At 32.8% G+C, this 25,111-nt stretch overlaps 1 protein-coding gene across 7 annotated transcripts in view; it reads left to right on the top strand.

The window, feature by feature from the left end:
* Positions 1 to 25,111, top strand: part of LOC139484892 (protein Fe65 homolog) — a 122,738-nt gene that overhangs the window by 50,165 nt on the left and 47,462 nt on the right. For 2 of the 7 annotated variants that reach the window (XM_071268929.1, XM_071268931.1), the window contains exon 1: positions 10,839 to 12,734. The exons of the other annotated variants lie outside the window; for them this stretch is intronic. In XM_071268929.1, the coding sequence (XP_071125030.1) occupies positions 12,530 to 12,734 (205 nt within the window). In that variant the 5' untranslated portion in view covers positions 10,839 to 12,529. Of the gene's footprint in view, positions 1 to 10,838; positions 12,735 to 25,111 lie in introns of those variants that run through there. 7 annotated transcript variants of the gene reach the window in all.

Raw genomic sequence — 25,111 nt, 5'->3', positions numbered from 1 at the left:
ATTTTTTTCCCATTGAATGAAGTTTTTAAAATGATATAAAGTGAACTATTATTAATTTTCAGAAGACATTATAAATGAAATGTACTTCATTTTAGTAAAAAAATAAGTACAAACGTAAAGGTTCAAAAAGGTTTGTCAAATATATAAGTGTTTTGTCTATAAATGTCTTTCAAAAAAAAAAAATGGAACTTTTTATACAAGTATATATTTTTCACTTTGATATTTTACAAATTGATGTCATCATTCAGTATAAGATAAAAACAAAAATAATAAAGGAAAAGATTATACAAAACACATTGCAATAAAAATATATAAAACAAATTAACCTGTGATAAAAAACAAAAAAAAGTTAGGCTTTTTATCTATACCAAGTTTTGAAAATAAAGTGTTGTTTTATATGATATATATATATTATGAAAAATTGGAAGTGACAAATACTTTTTATTATGCCCCTGCCATAGCAGAGGGGGCATTTAGTTTTACCCATGTTTGTCTTGGTGCATTACGTTTGCGCACATTACCATTACATTTGCGCACAAAAATCATTACGTTTGCGCGCAGCTTTTGATTACAATTGCACGCATTTTTTTTACAGGCAAACTCAGGTAAAACACAGGTAATAATACTTATTTATTTATAATTTGTTCAATTATTTACAAGTATAAGTACTCATTCCGTTAGTCTTAGTCCCCTGCTCACCAACGATGAGGTGGAAGTGGGATTTCGAGCAAGATAAGTCCGTTTTATTATGCACAATCACTAAATCCTAGAAATATATACAGATGAAAATGTTAAAATGTTTAAACATAGCTATTATCTTTAATAAAGGTAAAAGTATTGATAAATTCATTACTTTACATGTCGGTACGTGCCGAAACTCCATGTTTGTACGTTGGTGTAATTTCACAAACTAATTTAAATTATTTACTAATTTTAAAAACGAACACTATTAGTTGAAACAATTTTCATCCTGAAATATTCACAATGAAGTTACATGTATGCCTTCAGCTATACTACGGAGTTTATAATGATCACTTTATAATTGGTTTTAGAATTCAATATGAACAATATATAATTTGAATTAAGAAATATTTCAAAATTAATAATTGATAGTCATATTCATTATGAAAATGAAAATAAAAATAATATATGGTCAATTACAATTTGATTTAATCTTTATTTATATTTTTACCTGAGTTTACCTGTAAAATGAATGCGTGCATATGTAATCAAAAGCTGCACGCAAACGTAAAACATTTTAATCCCAAATGCGCGCAAACGTAGTGCGCCCGTTTGTCTTTTTGTACATACATCCCAAAATTGTTTTCTGTTCTTTAACTTTAGTTTGCCTCAACCAAATGTTATGAAACTTATACACAATGCTAATTAGCACAAAACACTTTGTCAAGATTGAATTTTGGTGGCATCACTTTCACCATTCTAGAGTTATGCCCTTTTACAAATGGAAAAATTGCTGAATTTTTCATTCCAATTTTCTAACTTTAGTTTCTCTCAACCAAATGATATGAAACTTATACACAATGTTCACAGCTAGAGTTTGAATTTTGTAGGTGTCTATTATATCGTTCAAGAGTTATGCCCCTTTACAAAATGAAAAATTGCTGATTTTTTCTGTTCTGTTTTCACTTTTAGTTTGCTTCAACCAAATGTCATGAAACTTATACACATTTAAGCTTATAATACCACAAAACGCAGATCAAGTTTGAATTTTGGTGGCGTTATTTTTACCATTCTAGGGTTTATAATAATGCCTCTTTACAAATGGAAAAATTACTGATTTTTTCTTTTCTGTTCTCCAACTTATATTTTTCTCAACTAAATGTTATGAAATGTATGTAATATGCTTATTACCACATAACTCAGCTTAAGTTCAAATTTTAGTAGCGTCACTTTTACAGTTCTTAAGTTATGTCCCTTTATAACGTTATGTGCTAGCGGGGGCATCATATGTGTCCCTATGGACACATTCCCCATTTATTTCATAATGCTGTACTTGTGTGTTATTCGATCTATATACTAAACATTGATGTACTTTACTACTAATGTCTAGATTATTCTTTGTACTTTTAAAGTAACTGCACAATTTGGACTAATTAGTTGCATCAGGAAATATGAAGTTTACTCAAATGAGATGTTTTGAGATACTGATATTTGATTTATAGGTCTATAAATGGAAAAGTTATGTTATATTTTTCTGAAATGATATCTGTTAGATTTTGACAAGTTTTATGTGACCTGGTGTCTGGTTCCTTGGCAAATGTTTGATTAACTTTCAAATAATCTCAAAACTTGGATACATTTGATTAATTGAATTATGTTTATTAAAGATTTGTCAGTCAATCTGTAGACATTTGTGCAATACAAAAATGTTATTTCTGGAAATAGAACTTGGTAGATGAGTTAATTATTGTGACTTTTGTTAACTGAGATACCAGATCGGAGAAGATCAGAAATATATTGACAGCTTTTAAGGCCATTTTTCTTGCTTAATATTTCTTATTTTTCAAAAGATTAATGCATATAGCTTCCTACATTAAAGATAGAGAAACAATAATTCTGCCCAATAGTACATTTTGCCATAAGATTCAGGCATTTTCTGAAGAAATCAACATCTGCATGTGGTATCTTTTTAATGACTGACAAATCCTGGGTTTGTATACCAGTTCAGAAAAGGGAAACTGAGCTATCTTTGCATAAGCAGTGCAAAATTTAAAAATTTAATTTACTCAAAGGGATGTTGATTTTATTTAAAACTATTTAAATCAGAATTTTAAAAGCATTGGCTATCAATTTGTAATAGATTTGATATAATTATTACTGTTTCCTAGATATTTTAATTTTTTGGTAAATTTAGTATTTTGCCATAAGATTCTCTATGTGCCTGGTCCCAAGTCAGGAGCCTGTAATTCAGTTGTAACAGTTTCGCAGTTTATTATGATGTCCATTATCACTGAACTAGTATACATTTTTGTTTAGGGCCAGCTGAAGCACACCTCTGAGTGCAGGAGTTTCTCACTGCATTGAAGACCCATTGGTGACCTTCGGCTGTTGTCTGTTCTATGTTATTGTTGTCTATTCTATGTTATAAGGAATGATATCTTTAGATTATAATTGTTAATGTTATAAATGAGCTGGTTTTCAACCAAAGTTTAGCTTGATTTTATGCCAATGTCACTATTCTATCAGTGTGGGAAATTTAATCCTCAATAAAACTCAACAATGGGAATCAGTAAAAAAACTAAGCAGATAGAAATGTTATGTTTGTGATTTATGTGCCATTTGTTTAACAAGAAAGCCACATTATTGTCCTTGTCGGTACAGTTTATGGACGGGAATGTACATTTAAAGAAATGGGATTTTATTTTATGGGAATCATCTGTTCTGTAGAGATGAGGGATTGTATTGCTGATTTACTCCAAGGCTCTCAAAAGATTCCTCTAAATCAATATCTAAATCTAGTGGCCTTTTGAACTGATTTTCTTTTACTGGAGTTCAAACAACATTCCTCTTATTGCGTTCTTACAATAAAACATAAGGATATTATTATCCTCATACAGTAGGATTGATTTGACTAAACCGTTAAACAATAATGTGTGAGGTTGTCTGTCAAACAGTTACAAATTTTAGATAGAAATCATTTGGTCCAGTCGAAATATGAAGTCCTTTATTAACCAAGTTAATGATTATATCAATGCTAATGAAAAAATGTTGTGGCATTATCAAATAAAATTGTTGTTTTACACATTTTTACCACTTTAAATTCTGGTTAAGACTTAAATTTTACTTTGTAGGTTTTGAAGGGATGGCCAAAAAAGATGCTGGGTAAAGCATTTATTTAATTACCAAATTCCATGATTTTATGAAATTGCATATGTAAATTGAAAAGTTGCTCTTGAATACTAATAATTTCTTTACATATCAAAATGATAAAAATTGACAGTGATACATTATGTTAATAATTTATGGTAATATTTTAAGGATTTATGATTATGCGTTTTTGGAAAGTTTGCTATAGCTTGCTATTGCTACTTTCCTTAGGCGTCGGCCTCAAACTTCCGGTTGACAGATTATCGCAATATATTCTACTCCGAGATAGTGTAGTACTAGTGTTTGAGTTCTGATTCTTGGAAGATTCTTTTAAAATTTTGAGTAACTACTGTTTTGACTGAAAAGATTACAGCTTGAATAAAAAGAAATGAATATTCACCGACGATTCAGATGAATTTAACTTCATTTTAAAAATGAGTATTACAAACACTACTTCGCGGATCTGCCATGCGCTGTAGAGAAAATCACAAGAAATCTACGCGAGATTGCGTTTTCATTCATTCATGAATATTTCATGAATGAACATTTCCCCGCTCTACTTTTACCTGTTTACTATATGTACGTACGTAAACGTGGTAAAATCCCGAGTGTATCGAAAAATCGGGAATGACTGATTAAAATGCGAGAAGAAGTTGACATTTTGACCTAGCCGTCGGAAAATTGAAAAGTAATACGGAACTTTACTCGTTCAGCATGCTCAATTGGATCAAACTGACAGCAGAAAAACATTCACCCAACGTCAGTTCTTCTGCCCAACGTCAGTTCTTCTTCAGTCTTCTTCCAATAATTTACATCATACCACTTCTGGTGTATTATTGTAAATTCGTATCATATAGCATCCGTATTAAAAGCAACCGAGTCAACATCTACTTCTTCGAATATTATAGCTCATGAGGGTATCAAGACAAGTTCTATAGAAATGATTAAGGTTCATGATGTGTACCCTTTGGCTAAAATGGCTGCATTTTCACCTCAAAATTTAGATAGATTACAGACAAACCGCGGCCTGTGCATCTGGAAAAGTTTTAAGGCATACAATGCCCTATATAAATAGACTTCAATTGCTTTGTCACCCAAACACAGAGGCAATGATTACCGTAATATATCAAATTAATGGCTTAAAACAAAAATTCTCAAATGTTCTTAACTCATAAGACCATGCTTAATTTTACAACAGCAACTAAATGTGTTGCAGGTTATAAGCACCTCTATGACTCTAGTGTATATAAACTTTTTATTCCTGTGGTCATACTGCTGTTGTTATGCTCCCACCGTATTGAGTTTTATCCTTGTTCTGCTGTAAGTATGTACGTCCTTCCCTTACTTGTACGTACATGTACCTCCGTACATCCAAAAATTCGTTTCTGTTCTCTTACTTTAGTTTGCCTGAACCAAATTGTATGAATCTTATACGCAATGCTTATAATCACAATTCACAAGTCAAGTTTGAATTTTAGTTGCGTCACTTTTACCATTCTAGCATTTTATGCTACTTTACAAATAGGAAAGTTGCTGGAAATTTTAGTTTCTGTTCTCTAACTTTAGTTTGTCTTAACCAAATGCTATGAATCGTATACACAATGCTCATTACCACAAACACTGATCAAGTTTGAATTTTGGTGGCGATAGTTATACTATTTTAGAGTTATGCCCCTTTACATATGTAAAAAATTGCTGAATATTTTCGTTTCAGTTATCTAACTTAAGTTCGCTCAAACATTTGTTATGAAATGTATACAGTGAATACTTTTAACAAAAAAACAAAGATCAATCTTGAATTTTGGTGGAGTAATTTTTTCTGCTCTAGGGTTGTGCCTCGTTACAAATGGAACCAGATGCTCCGCTGGGCACATCTTTATACGATCACAGAGGTTGAAACCCTGAACAGTTAGGGGCAACTATGGACACAACATTCAAGCTTGATATAGCTCTGAATTTGGATTGCGATCAAATTTTTGACATAATATATAGGTTTCTGACACAAAACAAATGTCAAGATCTAACAAATCTATTGCGCAATACTGTGTAATTAGAATGTTTAAACAATGCTTATTACCCCATAACTCAGATCAAGTACACATTTTGGTAGCGTCATGCACATTTACAGTTCTTGAGTTGTGACCCTTTATAACATTAATGCTAGCGGGGGCATCATTTGTGTCCCATGGACACGTTCCCTATTTTTGATAAAAGCCTTTAATATAAATTCACTTTCATTACAGTTGTATTGATTTAAGTTACTGTAACTGTCTTATTTATAAAAAAGGATGTGGTATTTTTTGCAAAGAACCAATGCTATCCAAAAGAGTTCAAAGGAGGAAAATGTATAAATAACTATAGGACACCATATTGTCGTCAATAATGAGAAATATCTGTACCATATACATGCAGAAAGCTATAAAAGGCCCCGATAGGAAACATGTGGAGCAATTCAAACAAAAAAACTTACGTGTTAATTTACTAAAAACAAATATGAAGGATCTAAACCAATAGAAAAATACTAATTCACAGGCCCTTGATGTTGACATGGCATGGGTACTTAAAAAGAAATTATCAGTGAGAGCTTTCTGTATATTTCAATATTTTAGATCTACAGTTTTAGGTTGCAATAGAAAATATCAAAACTTTTTATGACAAACATGAAAAAGGTGACTTTTGATAATTACTGACAAGACAATGGTTTAGTTTAAAACATCCAAGCTGTGATGAAATACATTTTTGAAATAATACACGTCTATAATCTTTTTGGAATAATACACAGCTACAGTTGCAAACTTTCCAGAGGTGCTATCCAGCACTTTGATTATCTTAATTAACGATATTACAAATTTTATGCTGAAAAGCCAACGTAATGAAACCTTTCGCCTGACTTGCTGCTGTATTTATTGTGTAATATGCCAGAACTTTTCGTGATTTGTATCAATTCATTTCAAAGAATCGTAAGAATAAAGATTTAAAATGCTATAATGCTGAAACTTGTCATTAAGTAATTCCAAATTGTTCAGAACCAACATTACATAACTAGCAATTTAACCAAAATTCAATTTTATGTGCATTATATATATGAATATATTTTTCACTAAAATTACTAGCTCCCACTGGATGTAATAAAAGCTATCTCTCAAAACATCAGTACTTTGAATAATGTATTTACTCTATAACAAGTCGTTGTATAACAGTATTAAGGGATGGATTCCTGATGAAACTGACAGATATATACATTTTTTGGTATTTTTTTTTTAACAGGGAAAGCTGATTTTTTAAAAAGTAAGGAATTGATAAATTCATTTTGATGATAAAAATGGTGTAAAACAATTAGGTTATTGTTTCGAACAAAATTGAATTTTGAAGTTAGTGTAAATCTTTGTATTCTTAAATATAACCTCTATTTTGTTGATTTGAAATCAGTGTGTGCAGTCAGTTGAATGAACTTTCATGTGTTTTGCTCATATTTGATGGCTGTACTGTGACCTATAGTTTTTTTTTAAATAATATATGTTTCTGTGTCATTTGGTCTGTTATGGAGAGATGTCTCATTGGCAATCATACCACATCTTCTTGTTTCTATATTTACAAATATGGAATAAAAAAGGGCTAAGCCCAACAAAGCAATAAAAATTTCATTTTTCATTTTTATAGTTTGTGTAAACACTGCGCAATGAAAGAATACTGTGTCTGAATTTTTTCAGGGACATTTTATAAAGTACCTTTCACAAAAGAGACATTAAAAAATCCATCTTCTACTTGAAGATTGATACAAATATTTACAAAGAGAAAAGTTGAAATAATGTTTCCAAAAGATTAAAAGCTAGACTTATTTATCTTGTGTATCTCAGGTTTTAAATATCCGTCTTAAGTATCAGAAATGTAATGATCAATTGAATTTTACTGTAATTAACTTCTTAAGAAAAAAAACTACGACGTAGCAATTTCCTGAACACTGATTTGTAACATCTTTGAAAATAGAGAAACAATATTATTGTTGTTAGACATAAACCATATACAGTAAATTAGCGATTCCATGACAGGAACAAGCCGGGATCATAGTAAATGTTGTGAATGGAGACAAATGAAGTATGTCCAGTTAGCTTCTGTAATTAGATTTCGTATAGTTACATTCTTTAGCCACAAATAATTGAATTTGTCAAAATCTTATGACATGAATCAGTGTTATTGACCATTAGAAATCCTTCTGGAGGTGAGAAATGCTGAAGTTGTTTTAGTCTAGTCTTAGTGATTTGTTAAGTTGATTGTATTTGATGTCAACATCATACCTTTTGTATAAAACTAGAAATCATGGTCTGAATTTTTTCGCTGTATAAATCAACAGATGGTTCAGAGTTGTTTCTTCAGTTCTAGAGATGTTATTGAGTGAAAAAATAATACACTAATTTAATATACATTGTAAAATGATTCATTGAACAATGATAAACTTTATCCAGTCAAAAGATGTATAACATAAGGGAAAAGGATTTTTGTTAAGAACTGATATATGAGTTTATTTGATCTCGTTATTCTTATGTACAACAGGAAGACCCTTGCCAAAATGGGGATTCCATTTCAAGCAGGAAGACCCTTGCCAAAATGGGGATTCCATATCAAGCAGGAAGACCCTTGCCAAAATGGGGATTCCATTTCAAGCAGGAAGACCCTTGCCAAAATGGGGATTCCATTTCAAGCAGGAAGACCCTTGCCAAAATGGGGATTTCATTTCAAGCAGGAAGACCCTTGCCAAAATGGGGATTCCATTTCAAGCTGGAAGACCCTTGCCAAAATGCGGATTCCATTTCAAGCAGGAAGCTAGACCCTTGGCAAAATGGGGATTCCATTTCAAGCAGGAAGACCCTTGCCAAAATGGGGATTCCATTTCAAGCAGGAAGACCCTTGCAACATTGGGGAATCTAGTTTGCTATGTTGGATGTATGATTTCGATCCATTTCCTGTTAGACTGGGGATGCAAAATCCAATGCCTCATGTAGAGAGAGGACCACCTTCACTGCCTCATGTAGAGAGAGGACCACCTTCACTATATACTAACAACCCTTGCAACAACTCTTTTGGGACATTCCTTTAGTTAAATCAGTACCTAATAAAAAATTCATCTATTCCTCTAGTTAAATCAGTGCCTTTAATCTATTCCTCTAGTTGAATCAGTGATTTTAACATATTCCTTTAGTTGAATCAGTGCCTTTAATCTATTCTTCTTGTTGAATCAGTGATTTTAATCTATTCCTTTAGTTGAATCAGTGATTTTAATATATTCCTTTAGTTGAATCAGTGCCTTTAATCTATTTCTTTAGCTGAATCAGTGATTTTAATATATTCCTTTAGTTGAATCAGTGCCTTTAATCTATTCCTTTAGTTGAATCAGTGATTTTAATATATTCCTTTAGTTGAATCAGTGCCTTTAATCTATTTCTTTAGCTGAATCAGTGATTTTAATATATTCCTTTAGTTGAGTCGATTGGTGAAATCTATTTTTCTATTTGAATCAGTGACTTTAATCTATTCCTTCAGTTGAATCAGTGACTTCAATCTATTTCTCTAGTTGAGTCGGTTTTTGAAATCTATTTTTCTATTTGAATCAGTGACTTTAATCTATTCCTCTAAGTTGAGTCAATGACTTTAATCTATTTCTCTAGTTGAATCAGTGATTTTAAATTATTCACTTTTTTGAATCAGGGACTTCAATCTATTTCTCTAGTTGAGTCTGTTTTTGAAATCTATTTTTCTATTTGAATCAGTGACTTTAATCTATTTCTCTAGTTGATTCAATGACTTTGATCTATTTCTGTAGATGAATCAGTCAGTGACAATACGTAATTTCATTAGTTGAGTCAGTTTCTTAAATCTATTTCCTTATTTGAAACAGTGATTTTAATATATAAATTCATTAGTTGAGTCAGTGACATTACTTAATTTCAATAGTTGAGTCAGTGACATTACTTAATTTCAATAGTTGAGTCAGTGACATTTCTTAATTTCAATAGTTGAGTCAGTGACATTACTTAATTTCAATAGTTGAGTCAGTGACATTACTTAATTTCAATAGTTGAGTCAGTGACATTACTTAATTTCAATAGTTGAGTCAGTGACATTACTTAATTTCAATAGTTGAGTCAGTGACATTACTTAATTTCAATAGTTGAGTCAGTGACATTACTTAATTTCAATAGTTGAGTTAGTGACATTACTTAATTTCAAAAGTTGAGTCATTGAATCAATTTTATCTATTTCTGTACTTGAATCAGTGACTTTTATCTATCTGTATCGATCACTAGTTGAGTTAGTGACTAGTTACTAAAATTTAAGAAATGATATTCATACTGCTCAAATAAATTATGCATTATAAATGTCTTTTTAATGTCAAACTTTTTCCTGAGATGTTATGACAATTCAAGTCATCGATTTAAAGAAAATCCTGACTAGTTTTAGAGAAATTTATCTAATCAGTGTAAAACTGAAGAGATTTCAGAAGATCTCCATTCATGATGCATGAAACATTCTAATGCTTAATTACATTGAAGTCTTTTGAGATTTAGATAAAAGAAGGAATTTAATTGAATAATAATGGTGTAGCTATATATATATAGTGTGACTACCTGAAGATCTTGTCAAGTGAAACCATAACAAATGGTAGATATAAAAATATACTGTAGAAATCAAAACAGAATTAGCACTTATACTACCTGTAACATAGATAAATAGGAAAAATAAGAAATCAAAACGAACAATACCATATCAAAGAAAGCTATAAGTACTTCATGGAACATCCAGTAGATATCTATAATCAGACCTTATATTTACTATCGTTGTTTTATTGGAAAACTGATTAAATCACTAATTAAAGGAACTGTTTAAATATTATCCACAACTTTGATTCTATTACGACAAAAATTAACACTAGTTTAAATGTAAACATATTAATTGAAGGTTTATCGAGGTACAGCAGTGTCAGGAACTCTATAGAAGTAATCTACCGACTCGTTATTGGATAAATTGATCTTCTACGATCGTCTGAATGAAAACAATCCAATGATTTTGTACGTTTATTCATAAAACATGGAAAATTTAAAAGAAGGGACATATTCAATTTGTTTTGTGCCTGAATAGAAGTTCTCTATGACAAATGTGAGATGAATGGATAGAACAAAATGAATTACGTTAAAAGAAATGGATTTCATTGCTATGCACTGATTGATATATGGCTTTTTGTTTTAAATTTTGTACGGTTCTTCAAGTGATCAAGAGGAAATTGATCGCAGAATTAGATTTCTTTAATCAGGAATTAACTTTCCAAGAAATATTATCTTAAGCTCAAAATGCAATTCTGAATCAAATACTAAAAGTTTTGTCATTGATAAATTCATAATTAAATGTTTGGTTCATTTTTCTGATTGAATGATAAATTTACAATCTGATTTAAAGTTACAATCATTGCTGTTCGTCTAAGGGTTCTTATATAATTGCTGTACTATTTGGAAACAGAACTGTTGCTTTGGGATGTCTATATTGTGTAAAGTTGATCAAGTTATTAATCAAGAAAGTTTATAAATAGAAAAAATAACAGAAAAAATAAACAGAATCTTTTACATATCGTTTAACTAACAAAAAATTGTGTTTCTTCTATGAATAAATATAGGACAAATAAAGATATAAAAAAGCAATCATGTGAAATTAGGAAGTTGAATTGAGCCAGTACTGGCCCGTTAGATAACCCTTGAAATTGACATTCGTATGATGAAGTGACATATCAATATTCAGTTGGTAATATTTGGTGAACACTGGGAGAATACTTCTGTGTGATTGGAAATAAAACATGACAGTCCAGGAAATATTGTCTGGAAACACGACCTCAAATAATAAATGGATTTTAATGTAGAAAATTATCTGGCTTGTTTCATCAAAGAAATGGAGAATTTAAATACATCAGTTTGAAACTAAAACAAATGATTTTTTGTCTATTGGAAGGTTGATAAAAACCAATTAATATTAATTTATATGATATGATAAGGCATTCTTGTTTCAGTATAACGTTTTATGGATAAATAGCAAAAAGTCTTGCATTTCTTAAAAGATTTTTGTGTCGGTTGCAATTAAAATTTAGAATTAAAGAAATAAGAATTAGTAAAAAGAACAATTTTAGTAAATTATTTCATGCACATGTAAAAGTTCATTATCCGAAGAAATTATGTAAAACAAAAGGAAAAGTAGATTAAGAATATTAGTGGCACACAAGGGATTACTGAACAGTTTTACAGTAATACATGTGATGTACCAAGTAACAGTATAAGATCAAATCTATGGAGAAATTATTTTAATCAACTATTCTCAACTGTAATTAACAGACACTCCTGCTTTCAAATTTTTCATTCAAATTACATGGAAAATATTCATGTCAAAAGGTACGATTTGAATTTATAGACTTATAGAGTTGAATGTTATAGTCATGCATTGGTTATTGGACATATCTTCAGATGTCATCTTGCATCTTTTAAAAAATTTTGACAAACTGTCTGGTCGTCTTACTTCTGTAGATGATTGTTTATGGAAATCGGCTCTTTTTGAATAACAATGTTTGTATTATGGAATCTAGTGATTAAGCATAAAAGGAATGTATTCCAATGAGGACAATAATAGTAAAACACAAATATATTTGCTCAAGTGAAAAGTTATAACAATGATTCGTGACTACAATTTACGGAAACAACATAACATTAACGAACTTTGTCATTACAATTGGATAAAAAGAAGCTTTGATCCCAATATGGTCTGTTCACATAGAAAGCGAACTAGAAAATTTAACTTTAACTTATATGGAACGTTACACAGACGATTGAACAGATTTGAAAAGACATGGACGTTTCATCATAATCCCTTGCCAGGTAGGATGGAAAATGTTGTCACAAATTATCTTTTTGAATCTATAGATGAGTACTGTATAGAACAGAAATTAATGTTCTATACAAATCATTGAACAAATCATTTGTTTTAACAACTTAAGAAAAAGTAATAAATAATTTACAGGTGAACTCTGACTGTACCAACTCGGAAGTACTATATTGACGTCAACGAAATAAGACAACAATAAAAACATGTTCTAACTTAAATAATCATAGTAGGTATATTCATTTCAAATAATTAAACTTGCTAATCATGTAAGCTTTATTTTCATGAGAATATAACTGATCTGATTTACATTGAATTACAAAATTTATCAGGAATGTATTTAATAATTCAAGAAAAGTTTTTGTTAGTTTACATTTGAGAAACAAATGTTGACAAAAGGAAAAAACTACAAAATCAACAATTATTTAGGACTCAAATTAAAATTAATTAAAATTCTAGCAAGATAAATCTTGAGTTAACATTTCTGATGTGTGCTACATCTTCCTGTATTAAAAGTGTGGCAAAATTATTCTTGAGATAACATCTCTGATGTGTGCTGAATCTTCCTGTGTTAATTAAAAGTTTGGCAAATTTATTCTTGAGATAATATCTCTGATGTGTGCTAAATCTTGCTGTGTTAAAAATATGGCCAATTTATTCTTGATTTAGCATTTCTGATGTGTTAAATCTTTCTGCATTGAAATTATAGCAAATTTATTCTCAAGATAAAATGTCTACTCTGACAGGTCTTTAAGTTTTGCTTTTTTGCTTTCAATGAGTTTGTAGTTTGAAATAAAATATAATTTGGTAACGAATATCCCTTATACATTTGGATTATAAGAAATTAATAAACCTTCAAGTAATAGGTCTACTCTTATCCAGAACATCTCTCAGTTCACCCACAGTCAGTGGCTAGATTGGTATTATTCAACCTTGATTGTTCTGTGTAGATTTCTTTTTACTAGGATGTGCTAGTCTTTTTAGTTTTACCCGATATAATGTCCTTCAAATGATTTTGTTATACCCCTCTCCTGAAAATTTTGATATAATGTTTCCAAAATGTTTTGTTTCAAATCTTCAAACCAAATTCATTGTAGGCTATATAAAGTACCAATGCCAAGTAGGTTATTCCCAAAAGTCAATTCTTGCATAACAATCATCAACATGTCACATTAAAACCTTTCATCCATTTCTTTTTCTTAAGTGTTACTCTTTTTATTGACAACTCAAAAACTTGAAATAAATTTTTTTGGACATTAAATTTAACATTGAAATCCAAAGGGAGAATACTTGTTCTACTGTGTTAACTTTTTCATTTGACTTTTAAAATCCCTGAGCACCAATGTGAACTAAAGTAATATTTATGTGTTTGATTTTAATCCCAAAATGTATGTGAATTTGATGTACAATAATGTACAGCAAAGTAAGACCTAAAAATAAGTCAACACGACCAAAAGGGTCAATTGACTCCCTAAGGAGTTATTGCCCTTCTTCGTCAATTTTTAACAATTTTCATAAAATTTGTAGATTTTTCCTAACATTTTCCACTGAAACTACTGGGCCAAGTTTATTATAGATAGAGATAATTGTAAGCAGCAAGAATGTTAAGTAAAGTAAGATCTAAAAACACATCACCATCACCAAAACACAATTTTGTCATGAATCCATCTGTGTCCTTTGTTGACCAAGGTGAGCAACACAGGCTCTTTAGAGCCTCTAGTTTTAAAAGCAAGTGACAGTTTTTAAGTCCACAATATTTTCCTCATTACACACTTAAATTTGCTTCTAAAGACATTAAGTGTTATAACCCATTTACATCAGCTTTAAGAAAGACAGAATTACTTTCCTCCTTGACACAAATCTTCACGCTATGTCATTGTCATGGGAACAATTGCTTGGTCTTGGAAAAAAAAGAATATTACGTAACATTTTGACCTCTTTAGGTTTAATACTCACACAAGACTATGCATTTGTATTTTTCCCTCTCCATTAAAATATGTTAGTTGATTAAACATCTCGTGTTTCATGCACATTTGTTTTATTTTAATAGCTTTGACAATACAAGGTGTTCTAATACAGAGACTCCGTTACAGATTTCTGGTGTGGGTAATGAGTGGGTGGTTGTAAAATATCAGGATCAAAACTTTATTGTCTACAGCCTTATGACTATGTTGGTTGACAATTAAATGATGAAAACAAAAAACTTTCAGGACTAAATAAAAATTTAATTGGTGGTTGTCTCAAAACAAGGTCTGTATGACTTAGGATGATGTTTAAGGAATAATAAACAGTCACATCAAATATCATGTATTTACCAATACTTTTGCATGCAGCAAACAGTTGTTTTCATAATAACAGAAATATTTTGAAAAATGCTACCTAAGTCATTCTGAAATAGGATATGCTCAAATAAATCTGGTTGCTTCAATTTATTTTAGTTTTATCATACATTCACTTAATTAACTCTTTCCTCCATAATGACGCCTTTTGACGCCACCCCCTTTACTCCATAATGACGCCTTTTGACGCCTGTGTAGTACCTCAGTTGAAACGCTATGTCTCCAAATTGTCTGCATCAGACTTAAAAAAAAATGTATCCAATATGAAAAGGAGATTCATGAGAATATCTGACTTGAATTTCATTGATGAAATATTGGTTTTCACAATGCATTAACACTTTAAACCTGATGATTTTTTTTACTGAAAAAATCCTATGAGAATCAAGTATTCAAAAAAAAAAATATCCATGGAGAAAAGGGTTAAATAATTCAGATTTCAGGAGCAATCAGTTTTCTTCTTCAAATTCAAGTAACTTTTCAGTAAAGTATATATATAAAAAAAAATATATAGAAGTATTCACTTCTTTGACATACTTGCAGACAAAATAATAAGAGATAGTGTCTGTTTCAACATGCCCACAGACAAAAAAAAACCCATCTACAGATGGAAATGATCACACCTAGAACACTATAACAAGTGGTTTATGATGTGACTTGAAACAACAATGCTTTGACTACTTTACAGACAACACAATAACAGGTGGCCTTTACTATGACATGATGACAGACAACACAATAACAGGTGGCCTTTACTATGACATGATGACTGAGAACACAATAACAGGAGGCCTTTACTATGACATGATGACAGACAACACAATAACAGGTGGCCTTTACTATGACATGATGACTGAGAACACAATAACAGGTGGCCTTTACTATGACATGATGACAGACAACACAATAACAGGTGGCCTTTACTATGACATGATGACTGAGAACACAATAACAGGTGGCCTTTACTATGACATGATAACTGAGAACACAATAACAGGAGGCCTTTACTATGACATGATGACAGACAACACAATAACAGGTGGCCTTTACTATGACATGATGACTGAGAACACAATAACAGGTGGCCTTTACTATGACATGATGACAGACAACACAATAACAGGTGGCCTTTACTATGACATGATAACAGACAACACAACAAGAGGTGGTCTTTACTATGACATGATAACTGAGAACACAATAACAGGAGGCCTTTACTATGACATGATGACAGACAACACAATAACAGGTGGCCTTTACTATGACATGATGACAGACAACACAATAAGAGGTGGCCTTTACTATGACATGATGACAGACAACACAACAAGAGGTGGTCTTTACTATGACATGATGACAGACAACACAATAACAGGAGGCCTTTACTATGACATGATAACTGAGAACACAACAAGAGGTGGTCTTTACTATGACATGATGACTGAGAACACAATAAGAGGTGGCTTTTACTATGACATGATAACTGAGAACACAACAAGAGGTGGTCTTTACTATGACATGATGACTGAGAACACAATAAGAGGTGGCCTTTACTATGACATGATAACTGAGAACACAACAAGAGGTGGTCTTTACTATGACATGATAACTGAGAACACAATAAGAGGTGGCCTTTACTATGACATGATAACTGAGAACACAACAAGAGGTGGTCTTTACTATGACATGATAACTGAGAACACAATAAGAGGTGGCCTTTACTATGACATGATAACTGAGAACACAATAACAGGAGACCTTTACTATGACATGATGACAGACAACACAATAACAGGTGGTCTTTACTATGACTTGATAACTAAGAACACAACAAGAGGTGGTCTTTACTATAACATGATAACTGAGAACACAATAACAGGAGGCCTTTACTATGACATGATGACAGACAACACAACAAGATGTGGTCTTTACTATGAAATGATAACTGAGAACACAATAAGAGGTGGCCTTTACTATGACATGATGACAGACAACACAACAATAGGTGCCCTTTACTATGACATGATGACAGACAACACAACAAGAGTTGGTCTTTACTATGACATGATAACTGAGAACACAATAAGAGGTGGTCTTTACTATGACATGATAACTGAGAACACAATAACAGGAGGCCTTTACTATGACATGATGACAGACAACACAACAAGAGTTGGTCTTTACTATGACATGATAACTGAGAACACAATAAGAGGTGGCCTTTACTATGACATGATGACAGACAACACAATAAGAGGTGGTCTTTACTATGACATGATAACTGAGAACACAATAAGAAGTGGCCTTTACTATGACATGATAACTGAGAACACAACAAGAGGTGGTCTTTACTATGACATGATGACTGAGAACACAATAAGAGGTGGTCTTTACTATGACATGATAACTGAGAACACAACAAGTGGTGGTCTTTACTATGACATGATAACTGAGAACACAATAAGAGGTGGCCTTTACTATGACATGATGACAGACAACACAATAAGAGGTGGTCTTTACTATGACATGATGACTGAGAACACAACAAGAGGTGGTCTTTACTATGACATGATAACTGAGAACACAATAAGAGGTGGCCTTTACTATGACATGATGACAGACAACACAACAATAGGTGACCTTTACTATGACATGATGACAGACAACACAACAAGAGTTGGTCTTTACTATGACATGATAACTGAGAACACAATAAGAGGTGGCCTTTACTATGACATGATGACAGACAACACAATAAGAGGTCGTCTTTACTATGACATGATAACTGAGAACACAATAAGAAGTGGCCTTTACTATGACATGATAACTGGGAACACAACAAGAGGTGGTCTTTACTATGACATGATGACTGAGAACACAATAAAAGGTGGTCTTTACTATGACATGATAACTGAGAACACAACAAGTGGTGGTCTTTACTATGACATGATAACTGAGAACACAATAAGAGGTGGCCTTTACTATGACATGATGACAGACAACACAATAAGAGGTGGTCTTTACTATGACATGATGACTGAGAACACAACAAGAGGTGGTCTTTACTATGACATGATAACTGAGAACACAATAAGAGGTGGCCTTTACTATGACATGATGACAGACAACACAATAAGAGGTGGTCTTTACTATGACATGATAACTGAGAACACAATAAGAGGTGGCCTTTACTATGACATGATAACTGAGAACACAACAAGAGGTGGTCTTTACTATGACATGATGACTGAGAACACAATAAGAGGTGGTCTTTACTATGACATGATAACTGAGAACACAACAAGTGGTGGTCTTTACTATGACATGATAACTGAGAACACAATAAGAGGTGGCCTTTACTATGACATGATGACAGACAACACAATAAGAGGTGGTCTTTTCTATGACATGATAACTGAGAACACAACAAGTGGTGGTCTTTACTATGACATGATAACTGAGAACACAATAAGAGGTGGCCTTTACTATGACATGATGACAGTCAACACAATAAGAGGTGGTCTTTACTATGACATGATGACAGACAACACAATAAGAGGTGGTCTTTACTATGACATGATGACTGAGAACACAATAAGAGGTGGCCTTTACTATGACATGATGACAGACAACACAATAAGAGGTGGTCTTTACTATGACATGATGACATACAACACAATAAGAGGTGGTCTTTACTATGACATGATGACTGAGAACACAATAACAGGTGGTCTTTACTATGACATGATGACAGACAACACAATAACAGGTGGCCTTTACTATGACATGATGACAGACAACACAATAAGAGGTGGTCTTTACTATGACATGATAACTGAGAACACAACAAGTGGTGGTCTTTACTATGACATGATAACTGAGAACACAATAAGAGGTGGCCTTTACTATGACATGATGACAGACAACACAATAAGAGGTGGTCTTTACTATGACATGATGACAGACAACACAATAAGAGGTGGTCTTTACTATGACATGATGACAGACAACACAATAACAGGTGGCCTTTACTATGACATGATGACAGACAACACAATAAGAGGTGGTCTTTACTATGACATGATGACTGAGAACACAACAAGAGGTGGTCTTTACTATGACATTATAATAGACAACATAATAACAGGTGGTCTTAATATGACATGTTAACAGAAAACACAACAATAGGTGCCCTTAACAATGACATAGCAGACTACACTACAACAGGTGGCCTGTATCCTAGACATGATAACAAACAACAACACTTTAACAGGTGACCTTCACCTTTGACTTGATAGCAGACAACACTGAAACATATGACCTTCACTTTTGAAATGATGACAGACATCAATACTTCTGAAAGGTGCCCTTCACTCTTGATGGAATAAACATAAAGTTAATATGGTTTGGCAATTCTTCAGTGATCTTATCAGAAATCAAGGATTCATGTATTCAAAAGCATAATTACTAGTTTTACCTTTTCTTTGTGTTAACATCAAAACAATATTCATAAAAGTATGACCTTTGTGAATTAATATATTGAACATGTTGAAATAAGCAATGCATATTTAAGGTTAACACCAGTTCCGCTTAAGGAAAACTAGTTTTGAATTTTAAGGTGCAAGTAGTTTACCGGTATCTGATATTTTTACAAGTAATGAAATAGATAGCAACTTTGTCCTGAGAAAACGGTTAACTCATGTGGGATTTTGTTTATAAAGAATCATCTTTATATTATAGCGTGCACTTTGCTAATTATATCAACATTAGAGAACGAAAGCAATTTAACATCATAAATCTTCTATTTATTGTAGAATTATGAAATGTAAAATTATTTATGATATGCATTATCTTATAAAAGACGTAATGACAGTCTACAGGAGATGAGTATATCATGTCGTATTGATCCAACGTGTCTTTAACGAAAACAGAGTAGGGTATTTATAACAACATAGGACGATGAACAATTCCGAGTTTGTAGGTAAACATCTCAAAACAAGGAAATTGGCAACATCAGGCAAGAAAATAAAAACAAATAGAAACTCAGCTTATCAGGGAGGTCTTTCCTTATTAATATATGATCATCAGTGAAAAACTCTTCTGGTCAGGAATTGTGTTTAATTTAAACTTTCATGGACCTAATTTTTTTAAAACAAATAGAACCTCAGCTTAGTAGGGAGGTCTTTTTCTTATATGACCATCGGTGAAAACTCTATACTGGCTAGGAATTGTGTTTAATTTAAACTTTCATGGACCTCAGTTGATTAAAATTCCCAATGATTATATAAACTTTTTTGACACCTTTACCAGAGAATACTTGAAACTTTTGGAATGCTTTCCCTGTTTCACTTAATTTGATGTGAAGTGCCAGAACTTTTCTTTGTTTCAACACAGGCTGAAGTAGATACAGACTATAGCCTCGGGGTGTGGGATTTTCTGGCTACATTGAAGAGCCATTGGTGTCCTTCAGCTGTTGTCATTTCTATTGTCAAGTTGTTGTGGCTTTGACACATTCCCTTTTTCCATTCTCAATTTTATTTAACCAATTTTGTAGTTAGATTGCAGTGTTTTATAAACTAACAGTTGCAGTATTGATCTCTCACAGTGAACTGTATTCTCCTTTCTATTGGTTGTGGTGTTGTTGTAGTATTGATCTCTCACAGTGAACTGTATTCTCCTTTCTATTGGTTGTGGTGTTGTTGTAGTATTGATCTCTCACAGTGAACTGTATTCTCCTTTCTATTGGTTGTGGTGTTGTTGTAGTATTGAACTCTCACAGTGAACTGTATTCTCCTATCTATTGGTTGTGGTGTTGTTGTAGTATTGAACTCTCACAGTGAACTGTATTCTCCTTTCTATTGGTTGTGGTGTTGTTGTAGTATTGATCTCTCACAGTGAACTGTATTCTCCTTTCTATTGGTTGTGGTGTTGTAGTATTGATCTCTCACAGTGGACTGTATTCTCCTTTCTATTGGTTGTGGTGTTGTTGTAGTATTGATCTCTCACAGTGGACTGTATTCTCCTTTCTATTGGTTGTGGTGTTGTTGTAGTATTGATCTCTCACAGTGGACTGTATTCTCCTTTCTATTGGTTGTGGTGTTGTTGTAGTATTGATCTCTCACAGTGGACTGTATTCTCCTTTCTATTGGTTGTGGTGTTGTTGTAGTATTGATCTCTCACAGTGAACTGTATTCTCCTTTCTATTGGTTGTGGTGTTGTTGTAGTATTGATCTCTCACAGTGAACTGTATTCTCCTTTCTATTGGTTGTGGTGTTGTTGTATTGATCTCTCACAGTGGACTGTATTCTCCTTTCTATTGGTTGTGGTGTTGTTGTAGTATTGATCTCTCGCAGTGAACTGTATTCTCCTTTCTATTGGTTGTGGTGTTGTTGTAGTATTGATCTCTCACAGTGAACTGTATTCTCCTTTCTATTGGTTGTGGTGTTGTTGTATTGATCTCTCACAGTGGACTGTATTCTCCTTTCTATTGGTTGTGGTGTTGTTGTAGTATTGATCTCTCGCAGTGAACTGTATTCTCCTTTCTATTGGTTGTGGTGTTGTTGTAGTATTGATCTCTTACAGTGAACTGTATTCTCCTTTCTATTGGTTGTGGTGTTGTTGTAGTATTGATCTCTCACAGTGGACTGTATTCTCCTTTCTATTGGTTGTGGTGTTGTTGTAGTATTGATCTCTCACAGTGAACTGTATTCTCCTTTCTATTGGTTGTGGTGTTATTGTAGTATTGATCTCTCACAGTGAACTGTATTCTCCTTTCTATTGGTTGTGGTGTTGTTGTAGTATTGATCTCTCACAGTGAACTGTATTCTCCTTTCTATTGGTTGTGGTGTTGTAGTATTGATCTCTCACAGTGAACTGTATTCTCCTTTCTATTGGTTGTGGTGTTGTTGTAGTATTGATCTCTCACAGTGAACTGTATTCTCCTTTCTATTGGTTGTGGTGTTGTTGTACTCTCACAGTGGACTGTATTCTCCTTTCTATTGGTTGTGGTGTTGTTGTAGTATTGATCTCTCACAGTGAACTGTATTCTCCTTTCTATTGGTTGTGGTGTTGTTGTAGTATTGATCTCTTACAGTGAACTGTATTCTCCTTTCTATTGGTTGTGGTGTTGTTGTAGTATTGATCTCTCACAGTGAACTGTATTCTCCTTTCTATTGGTTGTGGTGTTGTTGTAGTATTGATCTCTCACAGTGAACTGTATTCTCCTTTCTATTGGTTGTGGTGTTGTTGTAGTATTGAACTCTCACAGTGAACTGTATTCTCCTTTCTATTGGTTGTGGTGTTGTTGTAGTATTGATCTCTCACAGTGAACTGTATTCTCCTTTCTATTGGTTGTGGTGTTGTTGCAGTATTGATCTCTCACAGTGGACTGTATTCTCCTTTCTATTGGTTGTGGTGTTGTTGTAGTATTGATCTCTCACAGTGAACTGTATTCTCCTTTCTATTGGTTGTGGTGTTGTTGTAGTATTGATCTCTCACAGTGGACTGCCTTTCTATTGGTTGTGGTGTTGTTGTAGTATTGATCTCTCACAGTGAACTGTATTCTCCTTTCTATTGGTTGTGGTGTTGTTGTAGTATTGATCTCTCACAGTGAACTGTATTCTCCTTTCTATTGGTTGTGGTGTTGTTGTAGTATTGATCTCTTACAGTGAACTGTGTTCTCCTTTCTATTGGTTGTGGTGTTGTTGTAGTATTGATCTCTCACAGTGAACTGTATTCTCCTTTCTATTGGTTGTGGTGTTGTTGTAGTATTGATCTCTCACAGTGGACTGTATTCTCCTTTCTATTGGTTGTGGTGTTGTTGTAGTATTGATCTCTCACAGTGAACTGTATTCTCCTTTCTATTGGTTGTGGTGTTGTTGTAGTATTGATCTCTCACAGTGAACTGTATTCTCCTTTCTATTGGTTGTGGTGTTGTTGTAGTATTGATCTCTCACAGTGGACTGTATTCTCCTTTCTATTGGTTGTGGTGTTGTTGTAGTATTGATCTCTCACAGTGGACTGTATTCTCCTTTCTATTGGTTGTGGTGTTGTTGTAGTATTGATCTCTCACAGTGAACTGTATTCTCCTTTCTATTGGTTGTGGTGTTGTTGTAGTATTGATCTCTCACAGTGGACTGTATTCTCCTTTCTATTGGTTGTGGTGTTGTTGTAGTATTGATCTCTCACAGTGGACTGTATTCTCCTTTCTATTGGTTGTGGTGTTGTTGTAGTATTGAACTCTCACAGTGAACTGTATTCTCCTTTCTATTGGTTGTGGTGTTGTTGTAGTATTGATCTCTCACAGTGAACTGTATTCTCCTTTCTATTGGTTGTGGTGTTGTTGTAGTATTGATCTCTCACAGTGAACTGTATTCTCCTTTCTATTGGTTGTGGTGTTGTTGCAGTATTGATCTCTCACAGTGGACTGTATTCTCCTTTCTATTGGTTGTGGTGTTGTTGTAGTATTGATCTCTCACAGTGAACTGTATTCTCCTTTCTATTGGTTGTGGTGTTGTTGTAGTATTGATCTCTCACAGTGAACTGTATTCTCCTTTCTATTGGTTGTGGTGTTGTTGTAGTATTGATCTCTCACAGTGGACTATTCACCTTTCTATTGGTTGTGGTGTTGTTGTAGTATTGATCTCTCACAGTGAACTGTATTCTCCTTTCTATTGGTTGTGGTGTTGTTGTAGTATTGATCTCTCACAGTGGACTGTATTCTCCTTTCTATTGGTTGTGGTGTTGTTGTAGTATTGATCTCTCACAGTGAACTGTATTCTCCTTTCTATTGGTTGTGGTGTTGTTGTAGTATTGATCTCTCACAGTGAACTGTATTCTCCTTTCTATTGGTTGTGGTGTTGTTGCAGTATTGATCTCTCACAGTGGACTGTATTCTCCTTTCTATTGGTTGTGGTGTTGTTGTAGTATTGATCTCTCACAGTGAACTGTATTCTCCTTTCTATTGGTTGTGGTGTTGTTGTAGTATTGATCTCTCACAGTGGACTGTATTCTCCTTTCTATTGGTTGTGGTGTTGTTGTAGTATTGATCTCTCACAGTGGACTATTCTCCTTTCTATTGGTTGTGGTGTTGTTGTAGTATTGATCTCTCACAGTGGACTGTATTCTCCTTTCTATTGGTTGTGGTGTTGTTGTAGTATTGATCTCTCACAGTGAACTGTATTCTCCTTTCTATTGGTTGTGGTGTTGTTTGTTTTTCTTTGTTTTTTATGCTTCCTTGCTATATTCACCTCTTTAAACTGAATATGAATAAAATATGTGTGTAGGCATTTTTTGTCTTTTATGAGAGTATTTTATTGTAAATCTTTGTAAGGTTTTCACAATTATTTTAGAAACTAGGACAATCGAAAGCTTAATATATTGAAAGAAACCTATCAAATGTTTAATTCTGTATGTTGCCTCTAGATATTGTTTGGTTAGTTCTGTCTGAGATGTAATATCATTGATATATTAACCTACATCTTCTTTTATTTGTATATAATAATTAGGCAATCTAATATTGTATTGTAAAAGTCTGCAGGACCTGAAATACATCAGTAATACACCAATTACAGTGAACACACAAATATCAAAACAGATTTAATTCATTTAGATATTCTCAGAATTGCCGATTGTGACATTTATATGTATCATGTTGGGATTTAGGAGATCATTCAAACATAAACTGTGATTTCTTGTTTTGGTTATTAACTTTGTTGAATAACGTTATTTATTAGTTTTGACAGCTCGTCATCTTTCTGAATTGGATATTGATAAAATATTGTCATGGTATTACAGAGATGGTATCACAAATTCAGAAAGCGGTAGTCTCAGAGGCTCGAAAGCAGAATTTTTAATGAGGAATTTCTAAAAAGTATTGTTTATTTAAAATTAATCATCAATTTAGAATCAGTAAATATTCCAAGGAGATATTATTTCCAACATACATGAAGCCTAATGTTATAAATGGGATTTTCCACAGAGAATTTTTATTTTAGAATATTCTTTCATGATGGGTCAATTTACTGAAGGTCCAAATC

This window comes from Mytilus edulis, chromosome 8, assembly GCF_963676685.1.
Source record: "Mytilus edulis chromosome 8, xbMytEdul2.2, whole genome shotgun sequence".
NCBI classification, from domain to species: domain Eukaryota; kingdom Metazoa; phylum Mollusca; class Bivalvia; order Mytilida; family Mytilidae; genus Mytilus; species Mytilus edulis.
This window is presented reverse-complemented; position numbering and strand designations above follow the sequence as displayed.